Source organism: Antennarius striatus, chromosome 4 (genome assembly GCF_040054535.1).
Source record: "Antennarius striatus isolate MH-2024 chromosome 4, ASM4005453v1, whole genome shotgun sequence".
NCBI lineage: Eukaryota > Metazoa > Chordata > Actinopteri > Lophiiformes > Antennariidae > Antennarius > Antennarius striatus.
Window position 1 is genome coordinate 4,035,478 of NC_090779.1, and position 25,325 is coordinate 4,060,802.

Below are 25,325 nucleotides of genomic sequence, written 5' to 3' on the forward strand. Positions count from 1 at the left end.
CGTTCTTCATCATCCTTATCTTCTGGGGTCTTAGTGCACAGGTAAAATCTCAACACTCCCATTCTAAGTATGCTGTACAGTTCACCAACTGTAATAACATCATCAAAATAGCTTCCTCCTGATAGTCTAATATGTCATGACTAAATGCATCAATTTTTCCTACTTTATTTTCTCCCTTCGGGAAGAAAATGTCTTTGGCATACTGCAATATCTCCTCTTTTTTGAGTCTTTGGGGTTATCGAGGCTCCTAGGCTCCTTGCCCCCCCCCCCCCCCTACATTTCCGGACTTGTTTACCCTCATGGATCCACCCCAACTCAATTTTTCTTGTCGTTTTCTCAGCGCATTTCTTGTGTTTTGCATACTTTCTTCTCCTTTTCACCTGGTTAGTGTTTCAATCATGTTTCAATCAAGTTTTATTTATATAGCGCTTATTCATGACAGCAGACATTTCAAAGCGCTTTAACAGACAGAGAAACCCAACTGAACCCTCCAGAGCAAGCATAAGCGACAGTGGCGGGGAAAAACTCCCTCCATGAGGAAGAAACTCCGGGCAGGACCCAGACTCTTTTGGGCGGCCATCTGCCTCGACCGGTTGGGTGGAAAAGAAATCAAAGGAAGACAAGAACAGCATCAGAGAGAGAGAGACAGAGAGAGAGTGACAGATAGGCCAGATAGAGACAGTATCAATATGGTTAAGGTTGCTAAAGTCAAGGCACAATTACAGCTGTAATGACTGTATGGCGGCACGGAGGAAGAAAGGAAGCAGGACCCCAGCCGATGGATATTTGAGGGCTGGTACTGGTGGGCTTGGAGGATAAGGTGCAGGATAAGTGTTATCATCAGTGTCACCAATCTCCATTCTTTGTTTAAGTTTGTCAAGCAATGATGTTTTTGTTGTTTGTTTTGTGCCATGATGTTGCCCATGATCCAAACAAAAGCGTCTTGCTGCAATCCTGTCCCCATATGTAGGGATGTAGCCAGCCAGGGTGTCATCATCCATACAATCAATGACTACAGCATCAATCTGTAAAGACAGACATAATGGATATAATAATTACAACTCACAAGACTGCATTAACACAGACACAGGGTGGTAGTAGATGGCATTCTCTATAATATCCTTATCCTTACTGGATTTTAACTTCACAGTTGTAACTTTGATTTTGTTGTTGTGTTTTTTTAGCCATTATATTCACTAAATTGAATATTATTTCTGAGTAATGAAGGTCATCAAGGGTAACAGATCGTTGCTGAAGACGCCAGTCTGATCAGCGCAGCACAGAGAATAAACCAATGCAGGATCTTTATCGTTTTTGTATTTTTGCCGACATTAAACAGCTTTGGACAATCCTGGCAGAAAATGAAACCTGCTGATGAGAGCCTCTGACCCGGTGGCACCCCATGACAACCTCCCGAACTATAGCCTACATCATCCCGTACTTCTATTATTATTTACTTTGTTGGGACTAGCCTATTGGGACTTTTACTATCTGACCCAGACACAGGAGGGTCCGCCACTTGCATTGTCTTGGTTCCGTTTCTATCTTTCAACAAGTGTTTCTGAAGCTATACGAGTGTTGCGAACAGTGCAGTCCCCCAACTGCGTTTTTCTCCCTCAGCATGTAGCTGCTTAACAGGCTAGTTAGCTAACTAGACTATACACAGCGCTGACCATACACAGCGCTTTAATTAAATGGTGAGCGGTCAAAATTAGCTTACATGATCTTGTTCCATGCGTTGGAGACAGTCCTCTGACACCCCACGACCTCGTAGAAATCTGGACAGTGGAGAGTCCATGGTGAAGTGCAAGCTCACTTGGGAGAGGCGTGGAATGATGTGGATGATAGGTGATAGGTATCACGTTATTTCAAGATATCACATTGTCACGTTATAACATAACATCTTATCACAAAATAACGTGATACGTATCATGAAATAACGTGATACGTATCACGAAATAACGTGATACGCATCACGAAATAATGTGATACATATCACGAAATAACGTGATGCTATCACGAAATAACGTGATACGTATCACGAAATAACGTGATACTATCACGAAATAACGTGATACTATCACGAAATAACGTGATACGTATCACGAAATAACGTGATACTATCACGAAATAACGTGATTTGTATCACGAAATAACGTGATACTATCACGAAATAACATGATATGTCCCGGTTTTTATTTTCTTGGTCTGGCAGTTCTTTGCTTCGTAAAATTGGCATATGCATGTTACAAAAACAGTTGAGAAGATTATTCACACCATTGCGTATACCTGTATTATCTAAGAACTGAAATCAAGAGGGGCGACACGGTGGCGCAGTGATTAGCGCTGCCGCCTCACAACACGGAGGACCCGAGTTTGCATGCTCTCCCTGTGTCTGCGTGGGTTCTCTCCGGGTTCTCCGGCTTCCTCCCACCTCCAAAAGCATGCGCTTCAGGTTGATTGGCCATTCCAAATTGCTCCGCGGTGCACTGACATAATGCCCTGAGTGTCCCCCGCCTCACGCCCATATGCCGCCGAGATAGGCTCCGGCTCCCCGTGACCCGCTGCGGCGGATACAGCGGTGGTAATTTGAAGATGACTGACTGACTGAAATCAAGAGTTGACATGTAGCTCGTTTGATACAGTAATAGCCAAAACTGCTTTAGTTCTTACATCAGTGACTGTGGCATTGTACTGCTTATAACCACTTTAAGTTATTCCAAGTTTTATTTTCTGTCTGTTTAAGTCACATGATACACACAGGAGTTAATATTGATTTTTCTAAAGCAGGGAAATGAACAAGAAATTGAAGAAAACAAAGGTGGGATAATATTTTATGTTACTGATTGTTCTCTTCCCATTGCTTCACATTCTGGTGAAATACAAAGTGTGACATTTATCCTCTACAGAAGTATTAACAAATTCCCATCCTTTTTTAACAGAGCATGTGTAATGGGAATTTCATGTTTGAATATTATGACTGACTGACAGACAGACAGACAGACAGACAGACAGACAGACAGACAGACAGACAGACAGACAGACAGACAGACAGACAGACAGACAGACAGACAGACAGACAGACAGACAGACAGACAGACAGACAGACAGACAGACAGACAGACAGACAGACAGACAGACAGACAGACAGACAGACAGACAGACAGACAGACAGACAGACAGACACGTACTTTAGTAATCCCGGAGGAAGTACCCCCACCCCCGCTCGCATGCACACCTTGTTTGTTCAAACTATAAAGGTGGTGAGTTTCCGGCCCCAGGTTGGAGTCAGCTGCGGGTTGCGTGCGGATGCGTACGGACACCCAGCGTGGTTGATGCTACTCTGCCTGGGTTGTAGGCTCTCCTTCCCATTGTGTCAACGTAAGAGACTGAGTATATTTGGAATGCTTTAGCTCAACCAAAGAATTTGTGGGTACTGTCCTATGCTCTGTGGGGAATAAACGACACATTTATAGTACATCACTATGCTCTGTGGGGAATGAAACTACAAGCTTACCCCAGCGGTTCTTTGTGGAGGATGGAGCTACCAGTTTATTCTAGCATCATAGTTGTCTATTATTTGTTGTTTGCTGCTCATAATTCGTTGTTTGCTGCTCATTATTTGTTGTTTGCTTGCTCTATGCTCTGCAGGAAATAAATCATTCATTTATTATAGCATCATAGCAGTTTTCTGTCTGATTTATTGTGTGAGTTTTCTGTGTACCTACCTCCGGCAGACCTGCAAAATTTTTCACAAAACAGCATGGATGGACAGTAGCAGAAGGGTCCCAACTGCACAGACTATCACAGTGAAATATGCTCAGTGACCACCAGTGGTTCATTCTTTCATATGCAACAATGTTTTAATGTCCTCCTCATGTATTCCCATCAATCTGCTGAAGAAGTTTATAGAATTTACTTTCTAAAAAAGTACAGAAAATAGAAATAGTTTACTAGGACCTCCAGGTTAGGAGGGCAGATCTGGAAATAGAAATACTGGAGTACAAGTTAGAGGTGGATAATAGTCACAAGTGTATCATGTTAATTAGTAGAATGTTAAGTATTGTAACGATACAAAAACTAACTTTGTATTTGTCAGCAATAAAGATGACCAAAGTACATGCGTATTGTATGTTTTTATTGCCCGCTGTGATGGTGGCGATGGTGACTCTGAAAAGATTCGGGTAGATTGGGTGACAATCCACTCCTGGTTTTCCTCTCATCTGCCCAGCTCTACCTGCCTTCCACTCCCACCTCATCAGTGCAACTGCCTTCACCTGTGTTTCCTCACCTGATTATCACCTGCCTGTTCTGTACATATACCCTCCCATTCCTCTCAGTCTCTGCCAGATTGTCTTCGTATCATGCAAAGCTCTCTCGCGTTGATCTCCGGACTGCTTCCTAGGTTCCGACCCTGCCTGCTTTCAACCAGTCTTCCTCGTGTCTGCCCCGGTAAACTGACCAGCCTTCTGTCCTTGACTACTCTGCCCGCTCGTTCCCTGTCTGCTACCTGTCACCTGGGATTCCTGTTTACTGAGACTGTTTTTCTGGAATATTGCTGCCATTCCGTGCGAACCTCAGAATAAACTGTTGGACTATTCCTGATCTGGTCTCAGTCTGTGCTGTACTTGGGTCCTACCTCTGACCTGTTACAGATTGTGTCTGTCACTGCTCTGCCGTCCTGGATAGCAGGAATCATCCTGTGGTGTCATAGGCTCTCTCCTGTAATGTGTAGTGGATTCATTAGACTGGATTACACAATGACGACAAGTGAATTATTGTGCAAATCTTTAGGTTACTGACCACTTTACAGTCTGCTGCTCAGGTAAGACCATATATCCAAGAGTCAGGAACAGACCCAGACCTCCACATCAGAAATGTAGTCTGCAGCATCACATGATCTGGACAGATGTTTGTCTATGATGCCGTCTTTAACATGTTGAAACAATGTTCAGTCTACATGTACCTTGATGGGAATGTGGGTACCGTCTGTGCAGCCAATTACATTGGGAAATCCTAGAAGAAACTAAAGTTAATAATCCAATTCTGAGGTTGTAGCACAATGTCATTAACAGAATATCATTTGAAATTCATTTATCAGATTTCTACATCATTCACCTGCAATCCTGTGGAACTCCTCCTTGATGATTCTGACCAGTTTATCCCCAGGGCAATAGAAAAACTGGGGTAAAAGTTTAAAGGCGAGTTGCACTGAGCATCTCTCACATTGTATAGAAAAACTACCGTTTGCAAATTAAAAATAAAAAACTGACCGAACCACTACCTACACACAACACTGCTGCAGATGTAAGTATGGATCAATACTGATCAGTATGATCGGTACTGATCGGTATCGATCATAAAGATAAACTGTCTGGATATGACTGGACATCTGAACGCGATACAAATTAAATTAAAATCTCTGTAAATGAATGCGGGAACTCCATCAAGGGGCTCCTCATCAAACGGACATGCCATGTTCATCTCTGAAATGCGGAGTTATTTATAAAACCTTACTTCGGTCAAACTCCGTCTGACAGAACCAGGAAATGAAGCCGCACTAGCGGCGGTGAAGGGGGGAGGAGTCAAAAAGCAACACAGTTGCAGCTGCCAAACGGCGCAAGGATCGCTGGCAAAAAATCGCCGACTGTGTCAGTGCGGAAGTTAGTGCCATTATAATATTCCCCACTGTGACTGCACTTGTATATCTGACTACAGTAACATTTGTGTGTTCCATAAATGTATGTGTGTACGACATTTTTCGTTATGGCATGTGATGGAGCCCCCGCGACTTCATGAATAGCTCCACATACTGTGTTTTTCCCGAGGTTTTCGGCATCGCCAAAAAAATAAATAGAAGTACCTTTGAATGAATGAATCAATCCACGATTTACTTAAACAAATAATAGATTAATGGCATTTTATCTGTGGCTTGCTTGTAACTCATCCAACGAGGGATACAAGGACATAATAATTACGAACATCACTAAGAAATATGTTAACTGTGGCAGAGAACCTCAGTGCAATGCACACTGTCTGCGGGACTGTCAGCGCGTGGTTGCAGTGCGTTACATTACTGATGTAAGGCTCCAGCAGCTGACAGATGTAATGTAACCCCTCTCCCCAAAACCTGTACTTTTCGTAAAGTGATTGTTCAGGCAATTCCAACGGATTACAGCAATCACTAAATATTCTCTCGCGCCTGAGCGCTCTTCGCTCAAACTGTGCAGGATGATCCACCAGGTTCTCATAAAACGGACAGCCCATTTTCCAAGAGAACTGATTGGTCAGTAGGTGGGGCTGTTATACCGGCTGAGCTCTTATCCTGAACTTATCCTGCTCCGTAGCAGGTTAGGTGTTCAGCATAGGTTACTGTGACAACGTAGCCCGATAGAAAGTCAGCCACCTTTTATGGTACCGAAAAGCCATGGTGAAGCCTGAAGTTATCTCGCTAAACCGTAATCCAGCTTTATGATACAGGCCTCCTGTCAGGGTTACTGCTCTAACTCGGGGTTAAATTATCTACCTTTGTGAAACTGAATTTCCCTGATTTCACGTTTAACTTACCCAGAGTTTCCACTGAACCTGCTTGTTGAGGCTAGCTTCAGAGTCTGTTACTGTCGTAACAAACCTAGAGGTTTACTTTACCTCGCCTTGTGACAACAGGCTAGGTTTACTTCTCTGACTCTGGATTAATTTACCTCCCTTTGTGAAACCTAAAAACTTGGTTTTCCCAGATTTCAGGGTTAACTTTCCGAGGTTTTCCACTAAACCGGCTTTGTGAAACGGGTCCATGGTCTCCATCTCATCCTAAAACAAAACGTACAACCTCTTCATATCTGTTTTTCTACTAAAATAAATTTCTAAAGAGCAAGATATCAACAACAAATTATCTTAAGGGAGGGAAAGGAAGATCCAGCAGAGTCAGTGGACAGAGAGGAAAGACATAACTCAGGGTAGAAAACTGAAACGATCCTAACAGGAAAGGATAGAACAAAAAGAAATGTAGACGTAAAAGAGAAGAGAAACGAAGAAAGGCTTTTGAGGAGGGAGTGTGAAAAGGCAAAAATAATCAGATGCACAAATAAAGGAGAGACAAAGGAAGAAATGGAATGGGAGAGGAAGAGAAATTATCGTCATTATTTGTTTTCTAATAAAAAGTATATTCAACATGATTTCTGTAAATATGCACTTATGCATATGTTTGTTCCAAAACTGACACAACCAAAATGTTTAAAAATACATGTATCTGAGTTGGATAGAAGAAACTGTAAAATGTAGTGTTCTAAACATCTCCAGATTATTCATTTGTTTTTGCAATCATTGTGTCAACGTAGCTTCATGGTTTGTTTGGGGGGTTTATTGGGGGTTTTTTTTTATTTTATATGTGGTATTGTTTGAGAAGCTGGGAGCAAAGAATAAACCAAACAGTCAAAAACAACAAATAGTCAAAATGTATTCAATCAATCAATCACTTTCTATACCCACTTCATCCGCTGTCGTGGGTTGTTGGGAGCTGGAGTTTGTCCCAGCTGACTTGGGCGTGCAGAAGGGTACATTCCATGTGTGACACCAGTGCAGCACGGAGCCACATTTACACAAAAACCACCGCATCACATACCTACGGGCAATTTGAAGCCAGCCGATTAACCTGAAGTGCATGTTTTTGAAGGTGAGTGGAAGCCGGAGAACCTGGAGAGAACCCACACAGATACAGGGAGAACATGCAAACTCCGCATAGAGCCGAACTCGAACTCGAAACCAGCTTGCTGTGCGGCGACAGATTAATCAATAAATTTTTATTTATAGAGTTTAGTTTTAATCACATCAGTAGTCATTTGAAAGCGCTTCTACAGACAGAAAAACTCAACAGAACCCTCCAGAACAAGCAATGTTGTGTCAGTATGAAAAGGAAAGAAAGAGAAATAACAGAAGCTCCTAAAGGAATTGATGTAACCCTTTAACAGGAGAGAGAGAGATACCCTCAGCAGTCTAGGCCTATAGCAGCTCATCTGTAGGAATCTATAGAAGATGCACCTCCTCTGGTGTTCTTAACATGCCTCACAGTCAACCGCTATAGGTTTTACAGAACTGGAATCCACTCTCCACTATCACTCCCCACATAACCACCACCTCATAGTGTGTTGGCAGGTACGTAAATCCAGTAGTTCATTGAAAATGTGCAACAAATTGTTTTAACTGAACAATGCCATATGGTCATTAGCACATCTCTGAACAGGAATAGAGAGAAGCCTGCTTAATAATTAAGAGTTTCCAGTACCACAAACATCACATTCAGTGTTCAATATATTTTATTCTTGGTTGTACGTTCTAACCCCAGTGCACTGGCGTAATGGCAGTAAGTTGTAATTGATCAATGTGAATGTTTGATGTACGCATCACATTATGACCACTAGATGGTGACACAACGTAAGTCTGCTTTCTTCAGTTCTCAGTGCTACAGGTTGATATGGTGACTTTGTGGAACTCTCAAAACACAATAGTATTAAAGAAACTGAACAAAAACAATAAAGTGCTGGAATATGAGATTGTCACAACAACATTCGGTAATCAACCAATGTCAGATTGCCTGTAGGAGGCACTACTACGGGGGACAAAACTTGATGCTGATTGCCAGAATACTGTTGCACTGTTCAATGTTTCCATAGTTGTTGGTAGTTGTTTGAACAGAGGTTTTCAAAATGGGCTTTTGGGAGTCCCAGGCCTTCTCTGGGTGTTTACTTCCAATCTCAAGTAAGTGTCTGTGTCAGTTTCTGTGTTCTAATCCTGACAAAAATTAAGGGCCACTGTGTCAAAGAACAGAGGAATATTTGTTGGATAAAGTTTGGTCGAAAATGAGCTCCATGTTCAACAAGTGTCCCTCATTCAGTGTGCAGTTTACATCTGTCCTATTCCTCACTGCTGTCCTCATGTGTTGACTTTGAATGTCTCTAATGAACTGTAGGACAAAAGTGTTGACAAGATTCCTCTACTTCCAGAAGCAGATCAGGTCTTTAAATCATCTCCTCTCTCATCTGGCTTTCTCTTATACACACAGAAGAGGCTTACACAATAGGATTCTTGTCAAACAGCGCAAGTACTGTCTGTAACCGTGGAGGCAACATTTTGTCATGTGATGCAAAAAAATTACATGTAAAAAAATTGAAAATCACAAAAGTAATAAACCACAACAAACCAGTTCTCACAACCTGTGACTCTCCTGTGTGTGTGTGTGTGTGTGTGTGTGTGTGTGTGTGTGTGTGTGTGTGTGTGTGTGTGTGTGTGTGTGTGTGTGTGTTCGTGTTCGCGCGCATTTGTCATCTCCTGTATTCTTACACTGAAGGCCAACCTGAAATATCTGAAGTCACCTGACAAAAATGAAAACCTGTCCTGCTGCTCTTTGTTTGTCACACCCAGACATATGAGACAAACATCCTAGCTGTAGGCAACACATAGCACATAGAATGCATGTGAGTTCAACACAACAAAAAACAACACAACACAACATAACTGAGAGGCAGGTGGCTCGAAGACTGAAATAAAGGCTATGCAAGATCTTCTCACATTATCTCACTCAACATGAGAATGTATTTAAACTGGAGTGGCAGGTTCCATTTTGAGCAGTGATTAGATCTGCTTCAGAGGAGAGGAGAAGAGAAGAGAAGAGAAGAGAAACAAACAAAAAAAAGCAGAAAAATTGTAATGAGACATCAAAAAATATAAACAAAAAAAAAATTTAAATAACATCCATCCATCCATTTTCTTATATATGACGGAATAGCAATCTTCTGGACTACAGCCGTTTATTCGCCTTGCGGGGCACAGGTCTGCTGAAGCCTATACCAGCTGGCCCCATGCATACCTGAGGTACACCCCAGACAAGATGCCAGTTCATTGCGGGGCCACACAAAAGACAAACAATCACCTATGGACAATTTGGTGAATCGGAAGCTTCTTCCTGTGCAGCGACAGCGTTACCCACTGTGCCACCGTGCTGCCTATATACAGTATATGTGTGCATGTGGACCTCAGACTCTTGAGGTAGGTCATCCGCCTTGACTGGGCAATCAAGGTGGATGAACTAATGACTATTACACTAAAACAAAACAATGTTAATAGAAAATACATAAAGAATGACTAAGCTGTTTTCCAACATGTCAGAAACTTAGCAACTGAGGACATCACTCAGCATTCTACATGTAAATCAGGTGGAAGGTCTGTGTCGTCGGTGGTATTCCACTGCTCCCTGGTAAGACTGGTTGGAGGGCCTCCTAGGCAGGTGGCCTGTTGCTTATGCCGGGGTCCTAGTAGTGCTCTGGGTTTTGAGTTCTAGACTTTCTCACCGTTTGTGGGGGTTAGGGTTAGGGATTAGGGTTAGGGTCATCTGGTCCCTGCCAGTGGGTCATCATGGGGGTCCTGCTGAATAATTCTGACCCAACACATGATTATTAGTGTTGACTGTGCTTAACAGTGGTTGCTGAGCCAGTGGTGTGGCAACCATTACTGAACTATGATTGGCTCTTGGGATTATTTAGCATCTGGCCTGGAATGGGGGACCATAAACCACTGCACTGCTCATGTTTGTTGGACACTGGACAACATGGACTCAAGAGCTGATCTACCCACTCCCCTTGCTTATACATGAGCCAGAGTTTTCGCAGTTTGGTCAAACGATGTGCTGCGTGTGGAGCGCTGGTGAGCTGGAGTCCCCCCACTTGTTTGAACAAGTTGACTTCATGATACTGTCAGACTTCACCACCATTTATGATTGTGCACTCACTTCGGAACGACTGGAGGACTGGCCTGAAGGAAAGAGGGCACATAGCATGAATAGATGTATAGTTGTCACAAGTTGGCTGACAAACCGACTGGTCTACATAGCTGACATTCCAGCTCACGCAGGTGTCTGTGTTACTCATATCTCCAGAGCAAGAAACTGGAAGGCTGAAGGGAAGAGAGGTGAGTAAGCTCTGAGCTACACTGGGTGTGGCTTCAGACCATGTTTCATCATCTGCACATCACACACACTTATCTGTGGGTTTCACCAGCAGTTCTGTGTACAAGCTGTGGGAATAAGAACAGCAGTTTCCCTTTATTTTGTGGTTCAGTCTATCCTAACAGTGTGTCTCCAGTAAATAGTCCATCCATTCTCGTTACACCTGCCTTGACAGAAACTGCTGTACTCCAGTCATTGCTGGATTAGCATGTGAAGCCAACAACTTCCCAGACAGCTCCCGCTGTGCTTTGAAATAAAATGACTTAATTACTAAAAAAAAAAAAAAAAAAGTTTCATTATAATTGTGTATTTTTCTTTCTTCTTTCTTTCTAAATTACGGTAAATATTAAAATAAATTCTTGGTCGGTATATTATGGAATTTCGTTTTTTGCGGGTGGTCCTGGAACTCATTAATCGCAAACAACGAGAGATAACTGTGTTACATTGCATTAAATTACACTGCATCAACACCAGAGAAATAGTCCCAAACTAAATACAGCGCTTATTTTCGCTTTAAGATGCACGGCTTCACCACATCGTGGATTTTTAGTAGGTAGTCACATGATACCATACGTGAATTCTATTCGCTGTGTGCGTGCTGCGTTCCGATACTCATAAATCGCAGCGCACGTCTGTGTATCAAAGAAACACTTTCATGCAAAAGTGCTTTAAGAAGTCTGTAGGCGTGTGGGAAAAGGTAATACAGATATAACGTGGTTTAATATCAGTATGGGAAGGGTTAATAAATGTTTAAATCACCGTAAATAACAAACTAAACATTAACATAACATTAACATAACATTAACTTAACATAACATTATTCTTCTTCTTAAATACTCTGTCGCTATATCGCAGAATTGTATTTTCTGCGGGTGGTCCTGGATTGCACGAACCACGAGTAACGAGAGATTACTGTAAAACAAATGTAACACTGGCTGCTTTAATTTCCCATGACAGGTTTGGTAATGTGATTGATTGTAATGTGATTGAATATGTGCATTTATAAATATTCCTATCCAAAGTTGTTTAAGTCAATCCATTGGACTTTAAGAAAGTTTCTTAAAAAACGTTTTACCTCTCATCCAAGAGGCTTCTTCACTTGTAGTGGTGATTGGTCTTGTCCCAGCTTATTAAACCTGTGGGCAGTAGTGAGTACTATCTACAGTATGTTTCAATGACCATAGTGAAGACCCATGTAGCTCCTAAACAATGGTTGATGGGAGTGCCAGGGGGTGTCAAAGCAGGTAGTTTGAAATGTCTGTGTAGGTTCTTTGTAAGATTTTCAGCCACTGATGTCTAAATATTTATTATGTATCATTAACAAATATCATTACACTGAATGCAGTAGGCTCTATTTGTATGCTACATTTAACATGTTTAAGAACTATTCTATGATATTAAATATGGTATTGTCATAAAACTGAGCAGTCTATGCTGCAGGTCTTTCTGTATAGATAACATCAGTAGCATAGGGAACAAATACAGAAACATGTACAGCACCTCAAAGCAGCTTCAGCTGTTGTCAGGGACCTGTGATGGGCCACATGGATAGCACATCATTGTTCTATAATAATGTTCTGTTCTGTAATAATAATAATAATAGAAAGCAGCTGAGAAAAATGTATATTTGGGTTTAACGACAGCAGATTTAAATATAACAACCTAACGTGGACCACAACACACAGACAGCAGACAATCTACATATCAACTTGTACATCGTGTTGCCATGGCAACGTTTCTTAATATGGACAGAATTATAGGTTCAAATTCAGAGAAGCCATTTATAGGTGACAACTTACTCAAAAAACTTACTTAATAATATAAAACAGAATAGAATAACTACTTTATTAATCCCGGTAGGGAAATTATTAGCACACTCTAGAACACACTGTTAGCTTAATCACATGCATATAGTGTGTACAGGCCCTGTAATACACAAGAGGCCTGTAGGCATGCAGTGGGGGAGGGTAGAGTGGCGGGCAGCTCCTTCCTGGTGATCCCTAAACGAGCAACTTAAAACGGGGGTGGCACCTTCCCCGAGGTCGCTGGGCAGGAGCAGGAATCGAGCTGCCAATCCTGCAATCATTGAACAACCAGCTCTACCAGCTGAGCCACTGCCGCCCCAATAACATCCTATAACATATTATTGGTGATATTATAAACACTGTGAGTAAAATATGCTAAATAAAATCACATGCAGACAAATCAGTATGGCTGACTTTCATTTGAGTTTATTCTGGAGGAACTAAACCCAGTAAATCCTGAAGTGTGCTGTTCAAAAGTCCAGTCAGACACACCACTGAAAATCTTGACTAAAATCCAGATCAACAGCATCAGTCTGAAGTTAAAACTCTGTAAAGGGCTGATATGTCAAGAAAAATACATGACAGAGAGTCCTCGTTGTGTTAAAGATGATTCTTGTCTCACTTCCGATTGACTTGCTCTGCCAGAGGAATCTTGAGGCATCACAGATTACTAAAACTCAGTCATCACTATGTCACACACACACACACACACACACACACACACACACACACACACACACACACACACACACACACACACACACACACACACACACACACACACAAGTTGTGTAACAAAGTGCTTCAAAAAGTTTTGACTGACTGTATTTGATCTCAGTATTAATCTAATTCCTCCTTTTCTAATTCCACCTTTTTCCAAAATACAGTCAAATATTCCACAGCCATAGAAAGAAAAGGAGTGAGAATGGAACAAGGGAAGATGGCAGAGTAAACATGAGACACTGAGGAAGAGAAAAGTAAAGTGGTGGAGAGAAGATGAGAAGAGGTGAGCCTGGAAAAGAGGAGTGTGAAAGAGGGATGGAGTGAAAACCAAATATATTGAGTAAATTCAAAATCATAAAAAACATTTTCTTGCTCTGATATGTCCTCTTTGGAATGTATCCTTATCTGGAGACTGTAAGCATGTAGAGATCGTATCGCTCCACACACACACACACACACACACAGACGCACGCACACACACACACACACACACACACACACACACACATACGCACGCGCACACACACACACACACACACAGACGCACGCATACACACACAGACCTCAGTACAGACTGGTACTGGAATGAATACAAGAACTGAGAACAGGTTACAGATCTGGACAAGAAAAACTGGGAGGAAGAGAGAGAGAGAGAGAGAGAGAGAGAGAGAGAGAACCATGTACAACCACAGTAACAACAGCTATTATAATAGTAACAACCCAATTTGTTGTATTCATAATAATTACTACAATCACAACATGGATGATAATTATGATGATGTTTATTAGATTATTAGATTATAATGAAAATGAATGTGTGACAGTTTCTGTTCAAGGCACTGGATTCATTCCAACATTTGTCTCATTTTGCACCTGATGGCAAAGACTATTATTAACACAATCAGGCATTTGTTGTTTTGCTCTGTTGCATTATTTAAAAACAAATGAATTATAAGGGTATGTCACCCAATAGACCTAGCGTGAAATTCAGAATTTGACATGCTGTATCATATTTAATCCATACATGAATCCAGAACGGCTACCTTGTTTTATGTCCAGTTTTCTGTTCGGAACGTTTGCTGGGTCAAGTGAACGTTTGACATCACACACTGTATTACCAAGCTCTGTTATGTGTGAAGACTTAATATTCACTTATTTCTCAACAGATTGTCCTAACTAGGGCGGCAGTGGCTCACCAGTAAAGCAGCAGGGTGATAGAGCGAGTTGTCCAATGTTCTAAGATCGGTGGTTTGATTTCCGCTCCCCCCAGCTGCCTGGAGTGTGAGCTGACAGTGGGAGGTGTCAGCTCACCTCCCAAGCACTGTCGAGGCCCCCATGAGCAAGGTGCCGTCCCCTTTACAAGTTGCTCATTTGGGGCGCACCATGAAGGAGCTGCACACCACTCTGACTCCCCCTGCACACGTACAGGCCCCTTTGTGTGTGTTTGTGTGTGTTACAGAGGCCTGTATATACCAACATATATGCTTGTGTTTGTTAAAAAAAAAAACAAGAGGGTGCTCTTAATTTTTCCCTTCGCGGATTAGGAAATTGAAAAATGCAAATTAAAAAAAAAAGAAGTACATACTGTATGTTGTGCCTGTCTGACTGACCACTGACTTTCCTTTAAAGCATTCTTACATACAAACAAATCAACACACAAACAAATAACCTGTGTTGTCATTGTGCAAACGCAGGTCGACGGCTTCATTTTATCTAGTATTTTATATGTCATATTCTATTTAGGGTGGCACGGCTGCACAGTGGGTAGCGCTGTCGCTGCAGAACATGGTGGGTCTGGGTTCAAGTCCCACTCTGTGTGGAGTTTGCATGTTCTCCCCATGTCTGCATGGGTTCTCTCTGGGTTCTCTTTCTCCCACCTCCAAAAAACATGCTCTTCAGGTTAATTGGCTGGTCCCAAATTGCCCATAGGCTCCAGCTCCCCTTGACCCGCTGCAGTGGATAAAGCGGAAGAAAATGGAAGGATGAGATTTATTTATTTTTTCTTTTTTGTCTGCATGTATTCTCATAGTTTAACCCCATAAAAGGGGAATCAACATTTTATGATATCAATACTTGTTTTAGTCTTGCAGCAAAACGCTTTTGCAAGATACCGCCGCTGTCGTTGTGCTTCTGTTCGACAGGTGGGGAACACGCATGGAAGACAGGAAAAATCCAAAAGCCTGGAAATCCCGCCCCCACTTCAGCAACAGCTCGCTGTGGACATTAAACTGCCACTCTCTGTCTCTCTGTTTTCCTTGACCTATCTCTATCCTCAATGTATTTCTTTTTCCCAACCAACAAGTCAAGGCAGATGACCGCCCTCCAGAGCCTGGGTCCTGCCCGGACTTTCTTCCTCAATGAGAGAGTTTTTCTGTGCCACCGTCGCTTATGCTTGCTCTGGAGGGCACTGTTGGATCTCTATCTGTTGGGCACTTTGAAATATCTCCACATGTGATGAAGTGCTATATAAATAAAAGTTGATTGATTGATTGATTGATTGATTGATTGATTGATTGATTGATTGATTGATTGATTGATTGATTGATTGATTGATTGATTGATTATACTGTATATTTTAATACATGCATGTGACCATCACCAGTCCTCTCTGGGAACTAAGTTGGTAGTCTTAGAATTTCATACTGTATTGTGAACCAGAGAGGGAAGTGCTGCACCTTTGTGTGATACTAAGGAAACCAGACAGAGAGAGAAAACACAAACAGGGTAGTTCATAGACAGGCAGTGCTGTTGGAGTGGAAGAGATTTGAACTGTTTCATCATTTCTCATAACTGATACCTTAATACCAATGTTATAGAACACCAGACTAGTGGAGGTCCCGACGGTATTGAGTAGGCCACCAGAGGAAAACAGTGCAGAAGGAAGATAGAGGGCCTGAGATAGGTGTGATATCTGAAGGATAGTCATCACGTACTGATGGGACCCAACGGTTCTCAACAATTGGACTCGACAGAAGCTGGTAGGCCCTGAACCAACATGCATGTGTGATGGAATCAATGCCCAGAGAGGCTACCAGAACCCAGCAGGGCCACCTTAGCTGAGTACCCCCAACACCGGCAGCCAGGAGTATCAAGACACCATCACCCAAAAAGCCACTGGCGGAGCCGAGAACCACATAGACCCAGAGACCAGAGGAGGCAGCGGCCGCCGCCACCAGAGCACCCAGGACCGGCCCAGGGGACATGGGGTAAGGAGGCCCACCTGCCACCCGATCCCCGACGTGGAAGCATTCTTCCGACCCTGTGCTGAATATGTGAGGTAAACCTTAGGAGGGAATCTGGTGTGGCATGCACGGACAGTGCCATACAGGGCACCGGCATCACAGCCGGCCAATCAGCCCGAGCCCACAACCCGGCCCGGCCACAACCACCAGATCTCCAGCCCAGCCACAGGTGCCCAGTGATCATCAAGGCCATCGACGACTAGGGCTGCCACGATTAGTCGACTAGTCACGACTATGTCGACTATTAAAATCGTCGACAACTAACTTAATAGTCGTTTTTTGTTTTTTTTTATCTTTGTTTTTCTCTCAAAACTGCTGCGGCACCTCCACGGCCGCACCTGCCTTTCTTTCCTTGACACACCTGTGCAGTAGAGGTAATCGGGGCCAGCCGTGATGTCACTGGAAGTTATACCAGTGGGACTCTGGTGTAATGGCTACCCAGCGGCACTGGACCTCAAAAGTGTGGGAGCATTTTATGAAAACAAAAGAGAAAAGTGTGCAATGCAATATCTGCAAGACAGAAGTTGCCTTCCACGGCAGCACAACTGCGATGCACGAGCACCTGAAAAGGAAGCAGGTTTTGGCAACGATGAAGAGGGACCGTCGTCTCGGTAAGCTAACTGGGTAGTTAGTGGCTAATATTAGCGTAAACAGAGAGCTAACTTACTAGTTACTCATATAGCTGTAAACGTTAACATTAGCGATGACGATTTGATTCATTAGCCGCCCTTAGCACACATATTTCATGTGTTTTCTGTAACGCTACAAAAGTGATGTGTTTGAATAGGAAATGTGGTAACTCTAATGTTTTCTAACGTTATGTTTCAGTGCTAAAAAAGTAGGTTCTACTTCAATGGACGGCTTTGTTACAAAGCCAGCTACATGCACACCTCAGCAAGCAAACGTCCTGACTGAGTCCATACTGAACATGCTGGTGACGGACAGCCTCAGAGCGGATTTTCTCTGCAGCAGGGAAAATCTGCTCTCCAAAGAGAGCAAGCCTTTCTCCAAGACATGTAGAAATGCTAACTTTCCTGGCTATGAACAAGACCCTTGTGCAGTTTGGGATTGCATAGAGTCAGAGTGTAGTGAAGTTGAATACAGTTGTGAGCAGTGAGCACAAAATGCACTTTTGTTATATTTGAGTCAGTTAGACCAAAACTGTAATAATTCCTTAGTTACAGGTGCCTACCTCAATGTTGCTATGTTTGATGTCAAAGACAAATTAAGGAAAGAAAAAAACTAAAAAATAAATCTTAAGTATTTATTTTTGTGTTGTTTAGGCAAGTGCTTTTTCCTTATTTTACTCAGCTGTTTGCACTTAATGCTACGCAGTTAAACAATTGATTGTTGCTACAAGCATATTTCATTAAAGGCTTAATGAACTATCATCTTAATTGTCTTTATTTTTAGTTAGCATATGCCTTAAACACTTAAAGCTGAAAAGCATTGATAGTTGTATAAGAGCAGCTTCATGCTGGTGCGATAAGCTGTATGTTTTACATTCAATTTACGTATGATCTGATTAGTCAACTAATCAAAAAAATAATTGGTGATTAGTCGACTATCAAAATAATCGTTTGTGGCAGCCCTATCGACGACCATCAATCCCCGACCAACTGGCAACCGGTCCAAGCCATCAACCCGACCCACGACAACAGCAACCCAGAGACGCACCACCACGGCACCACAGCAGGGAAAGAAGGCGACATGTGATGATGCACGCTGGTGTCTTGTACAGGTCAGTTCAAGATACAAACATCTGACTTACGACCATTCAGCAATAAAAACAAACGCACGCTGCCATATCCAACTACTGCAGATTTCCTTTCTGCCACAACCCCCACCACTTGTCTCCCCCTGTTGTTGTTGTTGTTGGTTGTTTTCTCTGTGAACATCTCAGAGTGTCAGGCTTTGTGCCTTGGATACTTAACTGTCTATCATGATAAAGTAAAGGCTGGTTAAGATAGTGGTAGTCGTGACCATCTTTCTGATAACAACTATACCTCTGACCAAGAGGTAAGTTATATTGCGGTACTACAGTACAGGTATACCTTATCCTACGTTGTCCTTAAGTTATGAAATACATACAGGAATGTGTTTTCATTCTTATTTGTTGTACTGTAACATGATATCATGTACTCATTATTAACAGTTTTTCATCTGTCCACCAATATTTGTGGTGGACGGATGTAAACTTCATTATTATTTTTCCTTTTTTTTTTTTTGAAAACTGACGAAAAATCGAGAATGACTTAACTTGAAATGACCTGTCCCTGTATTTTGTTTTATTTGGTTTATTTTGTGTTTTTTATAGTTTCATCTCAGTTTTAGGAAGTAATACTTTAGTATTTAGAGTAGTAATGCCATTTAAATGACCTCAAATGGCGATTATAAATTGAAATTTCCGTTTATGGTGTATGAAAGCATGTACAAGTGGAGAGGAGGCATATTCACACAGAGAACCAGTTTTCCGTTATACAGTTTTATGGCTCCTTATTCCATAAACAAATATTAAAGCACATTATATTAATGTGCAGGGGGATCAGTTTGTTTTGTTCACCACGTGCAGGTAGAGATGTTTTTGAATGAGATGACTTGGATCCTCTGAGTAGATCTCTGACTCAGTGATTTTCAGCGTAGACACCCGTGCCCCCCCATGAAGTCCGCGGTGAGGAAGTGCCCGTCCGGTGTTGTGGTCTGGCTGCTCCCACGTCCCGCCCCGCCCCTCGGATGTATCCTCCCATCTCGTCAGGTTGGAGCAGGAAGAAACGGAGGACGAGTTCCACAGGCGCCTCCACTCCCATACGCCAGATATACTAGACTCCACCTGTCGCGAGTCCGTGTGTTTGTGGACCAGGACGCGGGAGGCTCGAGTCCCACCTGTGCCTTTAAAGCTCGTGCCGCAGGAACACGAGCTGAGAGTGGACATGACCCTCCGGATGTCACGGCCTGCTTCAGTTTGTGAATGTTTTGGAGGTTTTTAATAACCGGGGGACAGAGGAGGAAACACGCAGCTTCGTTCCGGTGGATGATTCTACCACAGCGCCTCAGCCTACCGGTCGAACCGGAGCACCATGTCCAGACAGCAGCACAACCGGACGCCGCTGAAAGTCACCGACACCGTGGTGGAGGTCAAGAGCAAAGTGAGTGGCGACATGTTTCTTTTTACGCTTCGTTTGGTCGGTGCCAGTTCCGGCGGTGCACCTACAGTGCCGACGTGTATCGGAGGTGAGCGCTCCTCCTCCAGCCGACGGTCAACATTAGATAACAACCGTTCGGGGGAAAGGTGTGATCGGTCCAGAGCGGCTCGGAGGAGTGAACGAGGCTGCTGTCGTTCCGTCCTCCTATCAGCACACCACCCCCCACCACCCAGTGGGTCGTGTTCATGTCATTATGTGATGGTCCGTTAGTTCAAAATGACGTCCGTCTGTCCGTAGCAACTGCAGAAGGACAGGTCGGTCGGTCGGTCGGTCGGTCGGTCGGTCGGTCGCTCTGTCTGTCTGTCTGTCTGTCTGTCTGTCTGTCTGTCTGTCTGTCTGTGTGTCTGTCTGTCTGTCTGACTGACTGACTGACTGACTGACTGACTGACTGACTGACATCCATCTAATTGACGGTCTAGTCCTTGACTGTAATGTCAATACAATCACCCATACTTGTATGTATAACACTCTGTTCTATTATACATGTATTGTACATGCTTTGTTGTGTTATGCAAACATGTACATATAGTGTATATGCATGTTTGTATAATACAACAGTGTGTGGTAGAGAGCTGGAATATTACAACAGTAATGCTTCACTCAGAAAGTTTTTGGGCGCCAAATCACACAAAATACTAATTTATCATAGAAGAACTATGGTCGGTGAAAGTTTTCTTTAGAATGTAGTTTAGGAACTGCCGAAGATAAATGTGACTCATACTGAATCAGGTTCAGGTCCAATTTGTTCTCAGGTCAGTCTGGATCATTATTATTTCATATATCACATACGTGAATCATGTAATCCAAACATTTTAATAATTGTGGAGCACCACAATATAACCTGGACTACTACCAGTACTACTAGTACTACTACTACTACTTCTTGTTCTTCTTGTTTTCTCCTTCTTTGCCTTTGGATGTGTCCCCTTGGGGGTCTCCTCAGTGTGTCGTCTTCTTCATCGTCCTCTCTAACACCAACTGTGCTCATGTTTTCCTCATCCAAACATCCACCTTCTCTTTGGGCTTCCTCTTGCCCTCTTTCCTGGTAGCTCCTTCCTCATCACCCTTTCACCAACATCCTCACCATCTCTCCTCTGGACGTGTCCAAACCACCAGAGTCTGCTCTCTCTAACTTTGTTTCTAGAACATCTCACCTTGGCTATTTCTCTGATGAACTAATTTCTGATCCGATCCAACCTGGTCACTCCTGGAGAGAACTGTCTGCCATACTCTTACCTCTACCTCCAAATTATTTAATCCAGACTAATGTTTCACAACTATTGGCTTGATCTTTCCATAATGATACAGTGAGGATTTTCTTGTAAATGTACCGCAGGCTTGACTCTCTTTAGTGGAGGGTTGTTGTGAATTACTTTGAGCTATTTGCCAATCTGTTCTCGAATCAGGGAATAACTTTGCTGTGTGGTAAACTGGGTGTACATGAACCAAAGCAGTGGCAGTGATAGCAGGACCAGAATGGAAGCTGCTTCAAGCAGTGGGGAGGAGAGTCTGGTGTAGTTGGCTCATGTAGATGTGAAGATGGAAGTGACTCAGACCTAGTTTACAGGGACTTTACACAAATAATGCCTTTTTGATTTCACTTCATTGTTTAATTTTGGCCATGGACACAAGCAGTTGCAGTGCCATCCCATCCAGTGGAGTCAGCTGATTTTCTCTAGTGGATTGCTGAGCATTTGTGTCTCATACATAGCAACGATTGTTTACTTGCTCCAGAACAAGACAGTAAGTATGTGTTAGCTACAATGTGATAGTGCTACATTACAGATGTATGAACAATTTACCACAACCAGAAGATCTATGGCCACTGTTGAGCAAACCTTTCACTCCACTGCTGTCAGTGAGTGCGAATGGTTCATAGCGCTCCATTCTCCAACACTGTTTGATGGCAATATCTGCAAAACAGTGTTAAGTGGACTCTGTGGAAGTGGAAACAAGATTTCTATGAATACACTAGATGATCAACTAAATCAAAGACTCACAATATTGGATGTTGCTGCTACTAGTTGCTAGTTTTTTGTTGAGCATAGCTATGACATTAAAGCGAAGAGATTTTCCATCATGGCAGAGTTGATGGAGTAAAGATAAATGTTTATTACAGTTAGTACATGTGCTTGCCAGAGTTCCAGACCCTGTGAATGAGGTGGTTGGTGGGCTTGTTGGTGGGCTTATATAAGCAATTTGCTTCAACCCAGTCCTTTTTTGGTTACTATTAATACGATTGAAATATGTTTTGTTTTTTTAAATGTGAAATATGAACAACCAAAATAAATTTCTTTCATTCATTTATTCATTAATTTATTCATTCAATGAGGTGGTTGATGACTGATGAGGCTGATATAATGTGGAATTTGTTGAATATTCAAAGACTAAGTGATGATGATGAGGTGGTGGGTGGGAATAACAACAGCATGACACATTAGAGGTAGAGAGAGAAACATATTTGACATAATCCTCATACACTATTAAGCAACGTAAAATATAGCGACAAAATGATAGTGGTAATAATTAAGGTGTGTTCATACACAATGGAAACATGTACGCAGACAAGAACAGCTGAAATATCACTGACAGCCCCAGGCAACAACAACAGGAAATGAAGACTGAGCTTGTGTGAGAATAATAGGATAGTAGGATTGATAAACAGTGAACTGGGTATGTAAAGAGATCGTCTTCCTGATTTAGCTTCATTTTAAAGCTGCACTAATGCCTCTGGTTGGACTGGAGGCCATTCTGACCTGGAGATTCACAGAAATGTAAAAAAGAGGCCACATGTGTTCTGTCATATAGCTGTTGTATTGCTCTAAATGTGTTTGGTCAGATGTTGTTTAATCACAGTTTACAATAAAGAAATTATTCTATGCCAATACTCCGAGTACATATTCTGAAAGCAACCATACATTAACAAACTCCGTCAGTCTGAATGTGTCCGTCCCTTAATCTGCATGTTACTAAGACACAGGTTTAGCGCCAAAAAGAAAAGAACATTATTTCAATAGGGTAGAAAATGACAAGCAGTTTGTACCACCTCTAGTGTCACAAGTGACTGACTTAATGAAACAGTGACATCTCTAGTTTTTTTTGTCTTATGGTAACATTGTAACTCTTTAAGTTTAAGTACTTCATAATGAAGCACTTGTCACTAATATTTAGACTGACCTACTTGAAATATTCATGCTGTTTGTGTTACTTGTCTTCAGTTTGAGGCAGAATATCGTCGCTTTGCTCTGAAGAAGAATGGCCCCAGCGGCTTCCGGGAGTTCTACCACCTCCTCCAAACCATCCATCACATTCCTGGTGTTGATGTACTGCTAGGTTATGCTGATATTCATGGAGACCTCCTTCCAATCAACAATGATGACAACTTCCACAAAGCTGTCAAGTCAGCCAATCCACTGCTCCGTATTATCATAACCAAGAAAGGTGAGGGGGTTAACTTGGTTTCTCCTAAACACTGACAGGAGCTTGTAGAGCTGTGGATGAAGACAAAGCCTACTCTGTGCTGAATGCTTTATCTGTTTACTGTCTTCTCTTACTGTCAGTAGGCTGAGCACAGCCCTGAGTTCTTCTCATCAGACCAGTCTTAATATTCATATCAGATGTAGCCTGAACTGAAACTTAAGCTGATCTTTACTGTTGCTCTGATGTCTGAACACGGTCTCTTCTAAGTCGTGTGTGTGTGTAGCAGTGCTGCTTGATAAATAGCTGTTTACATGGTGCACCCTGAAACATCTGATCTCGTGCTATGTTTTTGTGCCAAGTCATGCTTTTTCTTGTGACCCAGCTGTAGTGCTGGGCCCTTACAGATGGCCGCACTCATCAACCTCTGAGCCCTTATCTGTGCTCTGATGGCTTCATTAATAACAGTGTCCCCAAAGACACTCTGTAGTTCAAGGTTGTGTGATGAAGAGATGTGATTTCACAGAGACAAAATGGACCGTGAGCTGCTGTTAGTGTGGCGGAAATACTCTGATAAATCAGAGAAACCCTCCATGAGTGAAAAGATATAGCACTAGTTACAACAACTAAGATCTAAAAATGACCTTTTGACCTGTTATCAAAGTTTACAACTAAGCTAGGTAAAGACAGGAGACAGAGCTGGAGGTAGCAGAGATGAAGATGCTGAGGTTCTCTCTGGGAGTGACCAGGAAGGATAGGATCAGGAATGAGTACATCAGAGGGACAGCACATGTTAGAGGTTCTGGAGATAAAGTCAGAGAGGCCAGACTGAGATGGTTCGGACATGTCCAGAGGAGATATAGTGATTATATTGCCAAAAGGATGCTGAGTTTTGAACTGCCAGGCAGGAGGCCTAGAGGAAGACCAAAGAGGAGGTTTATGGATGTAGTGAAAGAGGACATGAAGGTAGTTGGTGCGAGAGAAGAAGATGCAAAAGACAGGGTTAGATGGAGGCAACTGATTCGCTGTGGCGATCCCTGAAGGGAAAAACTGAAAGAAGAAGAAGAAGAAGGCATGGGTATTATTATATGTTAGGGTTTAGCTGATGCTAATACCAGATACACAGTGTACTGCGGCCTCAGCAAGCTTTTTGCGGTGCATAATGCATGATTTAATGATATTTATCTGTTTCTTAACAGGCCTCTATTGATCAGAATCACAGACGGCTGCTAATTCAATCACATTAACATGGTGGTCTGAAAGAGAGCAGGAAAAGAAGAGTGATAGAGAAAGCAAAGTGTAAGACGGGGAGATAGATGGAGATAGCACGAACAAATCAACACACACTGTTTTAAATTAGGGCCAGTATGTTGAAAGCTCAGTAGGCAAAAGATGAAGTAATTCTCAATTACACACACACCAGGGATCCAAGAATGTTTGATCTCCACTGTGCTTCATATATAGTCTGAACATCATTAGTTAGAGGTAGTCCATGGGTTACACAACTGAGATCATACTCACCCAATTGCTGCTGTGAAATTCTGTGTACACATTACATGTACTGCAGTGGGGAGATTTGTCCACCTGTAGTCTCTAATAGAATTCATGCAGCAGGGTACAGCCACAGATTTCCATCTCTAACTCAGCTGTCATGCTGGTTCTGAATAAAGCCTTCATCCAATAGACACACATCCTCACCAGCAGGTCAGGCTACAAAGGTTTCAAACAGACCTTTGTCCTGCATCTGTTAAAGCCTCTCATATTGCTTAGAATGTATGGGGATATAGTGTATTATATAATATGATATTATTATATAATGTCATACTGAAAATAATTCAGTAGACCCATCCAGACAGAAACAACCACTTACAGCATCCAGCTGTCCAGATAAAAAGGTCACACTGTCCCATTGTTCATCTGCTGTGTGTGTGTGTGTGTG

At 42.4% G+C, this 25,325-nt stretch overlaps 1 protein-coding gene and 2 long non-coding RNA genes across 5 annotated transcripts in view; 1 reads left to right on the forward strand and 2 right to left on the reverse strand.

Moving 5' to 3' along the window:
• Positions 1-420: 420 nt before the first annotated feature.
• On the reverse strand, positions 421-3,806 carry LOC137594318 (uncharacterized). Of its 2 annotated transcripts, XR_011035229.1 has the most exons (5): positions 3,729-3,806; positions 3,518-3,645; positions 3,239-3,448; positions 1,721-1,815; positions 421-1,025 (listed from the first exon to the last, which is right to left on the reverse strand). It is a non-coding gene; the product is annotated as an uncharacterized lncRNA (long non-coding RNA). The 2 variants fall into 2 exon arrangements; XR_011035228.1 differs by having other exon boundaries at positions 3,239-3,645.
• A 68-nt stretch (positions 3,807-3,874) lies between these two features.
• Positions 3,875-5,563, reverse strand: LOC137594317 (uncharacterized). Its single transcript, XR_011035227.1, has 3 exons — positions 5,119-5,563; positions 4,804-5,016; positions 3,875-4,722 (listed from the first exon to the last, which is right to left on the reverse strand). It is a non-coding gene; the product is annotated as an uncharacterized lncRNA (long non-coding RNA).
• A 13,806-nt stretch (positions 5,564-19,369) lies between these two features.
• Positions 19,370-25,325, forward strand: part of pard6a (par-6 family cell polarity regulator alpha) — a 37,989-nt gene continuing 32,033 nt past the window's right edge. For both annotated transcript variants that reach the window (XM_068312868.1, XM_068312869.1), the window contains exons 1-2: positions 19,370-19,912; positions 23,188-23,410. In XM_068312868.1, the coding sequence (XP_068168969.1) occupies positions 19,844-19,912; positions 23,188-23,410 (292 nt within the window). In that variant the 5' untranslated portion in view covers positions 19,370-19,843. The remainder of the gene's footprint in view (positions 19,913-23,187; positions 23,411-25,325) is intronic.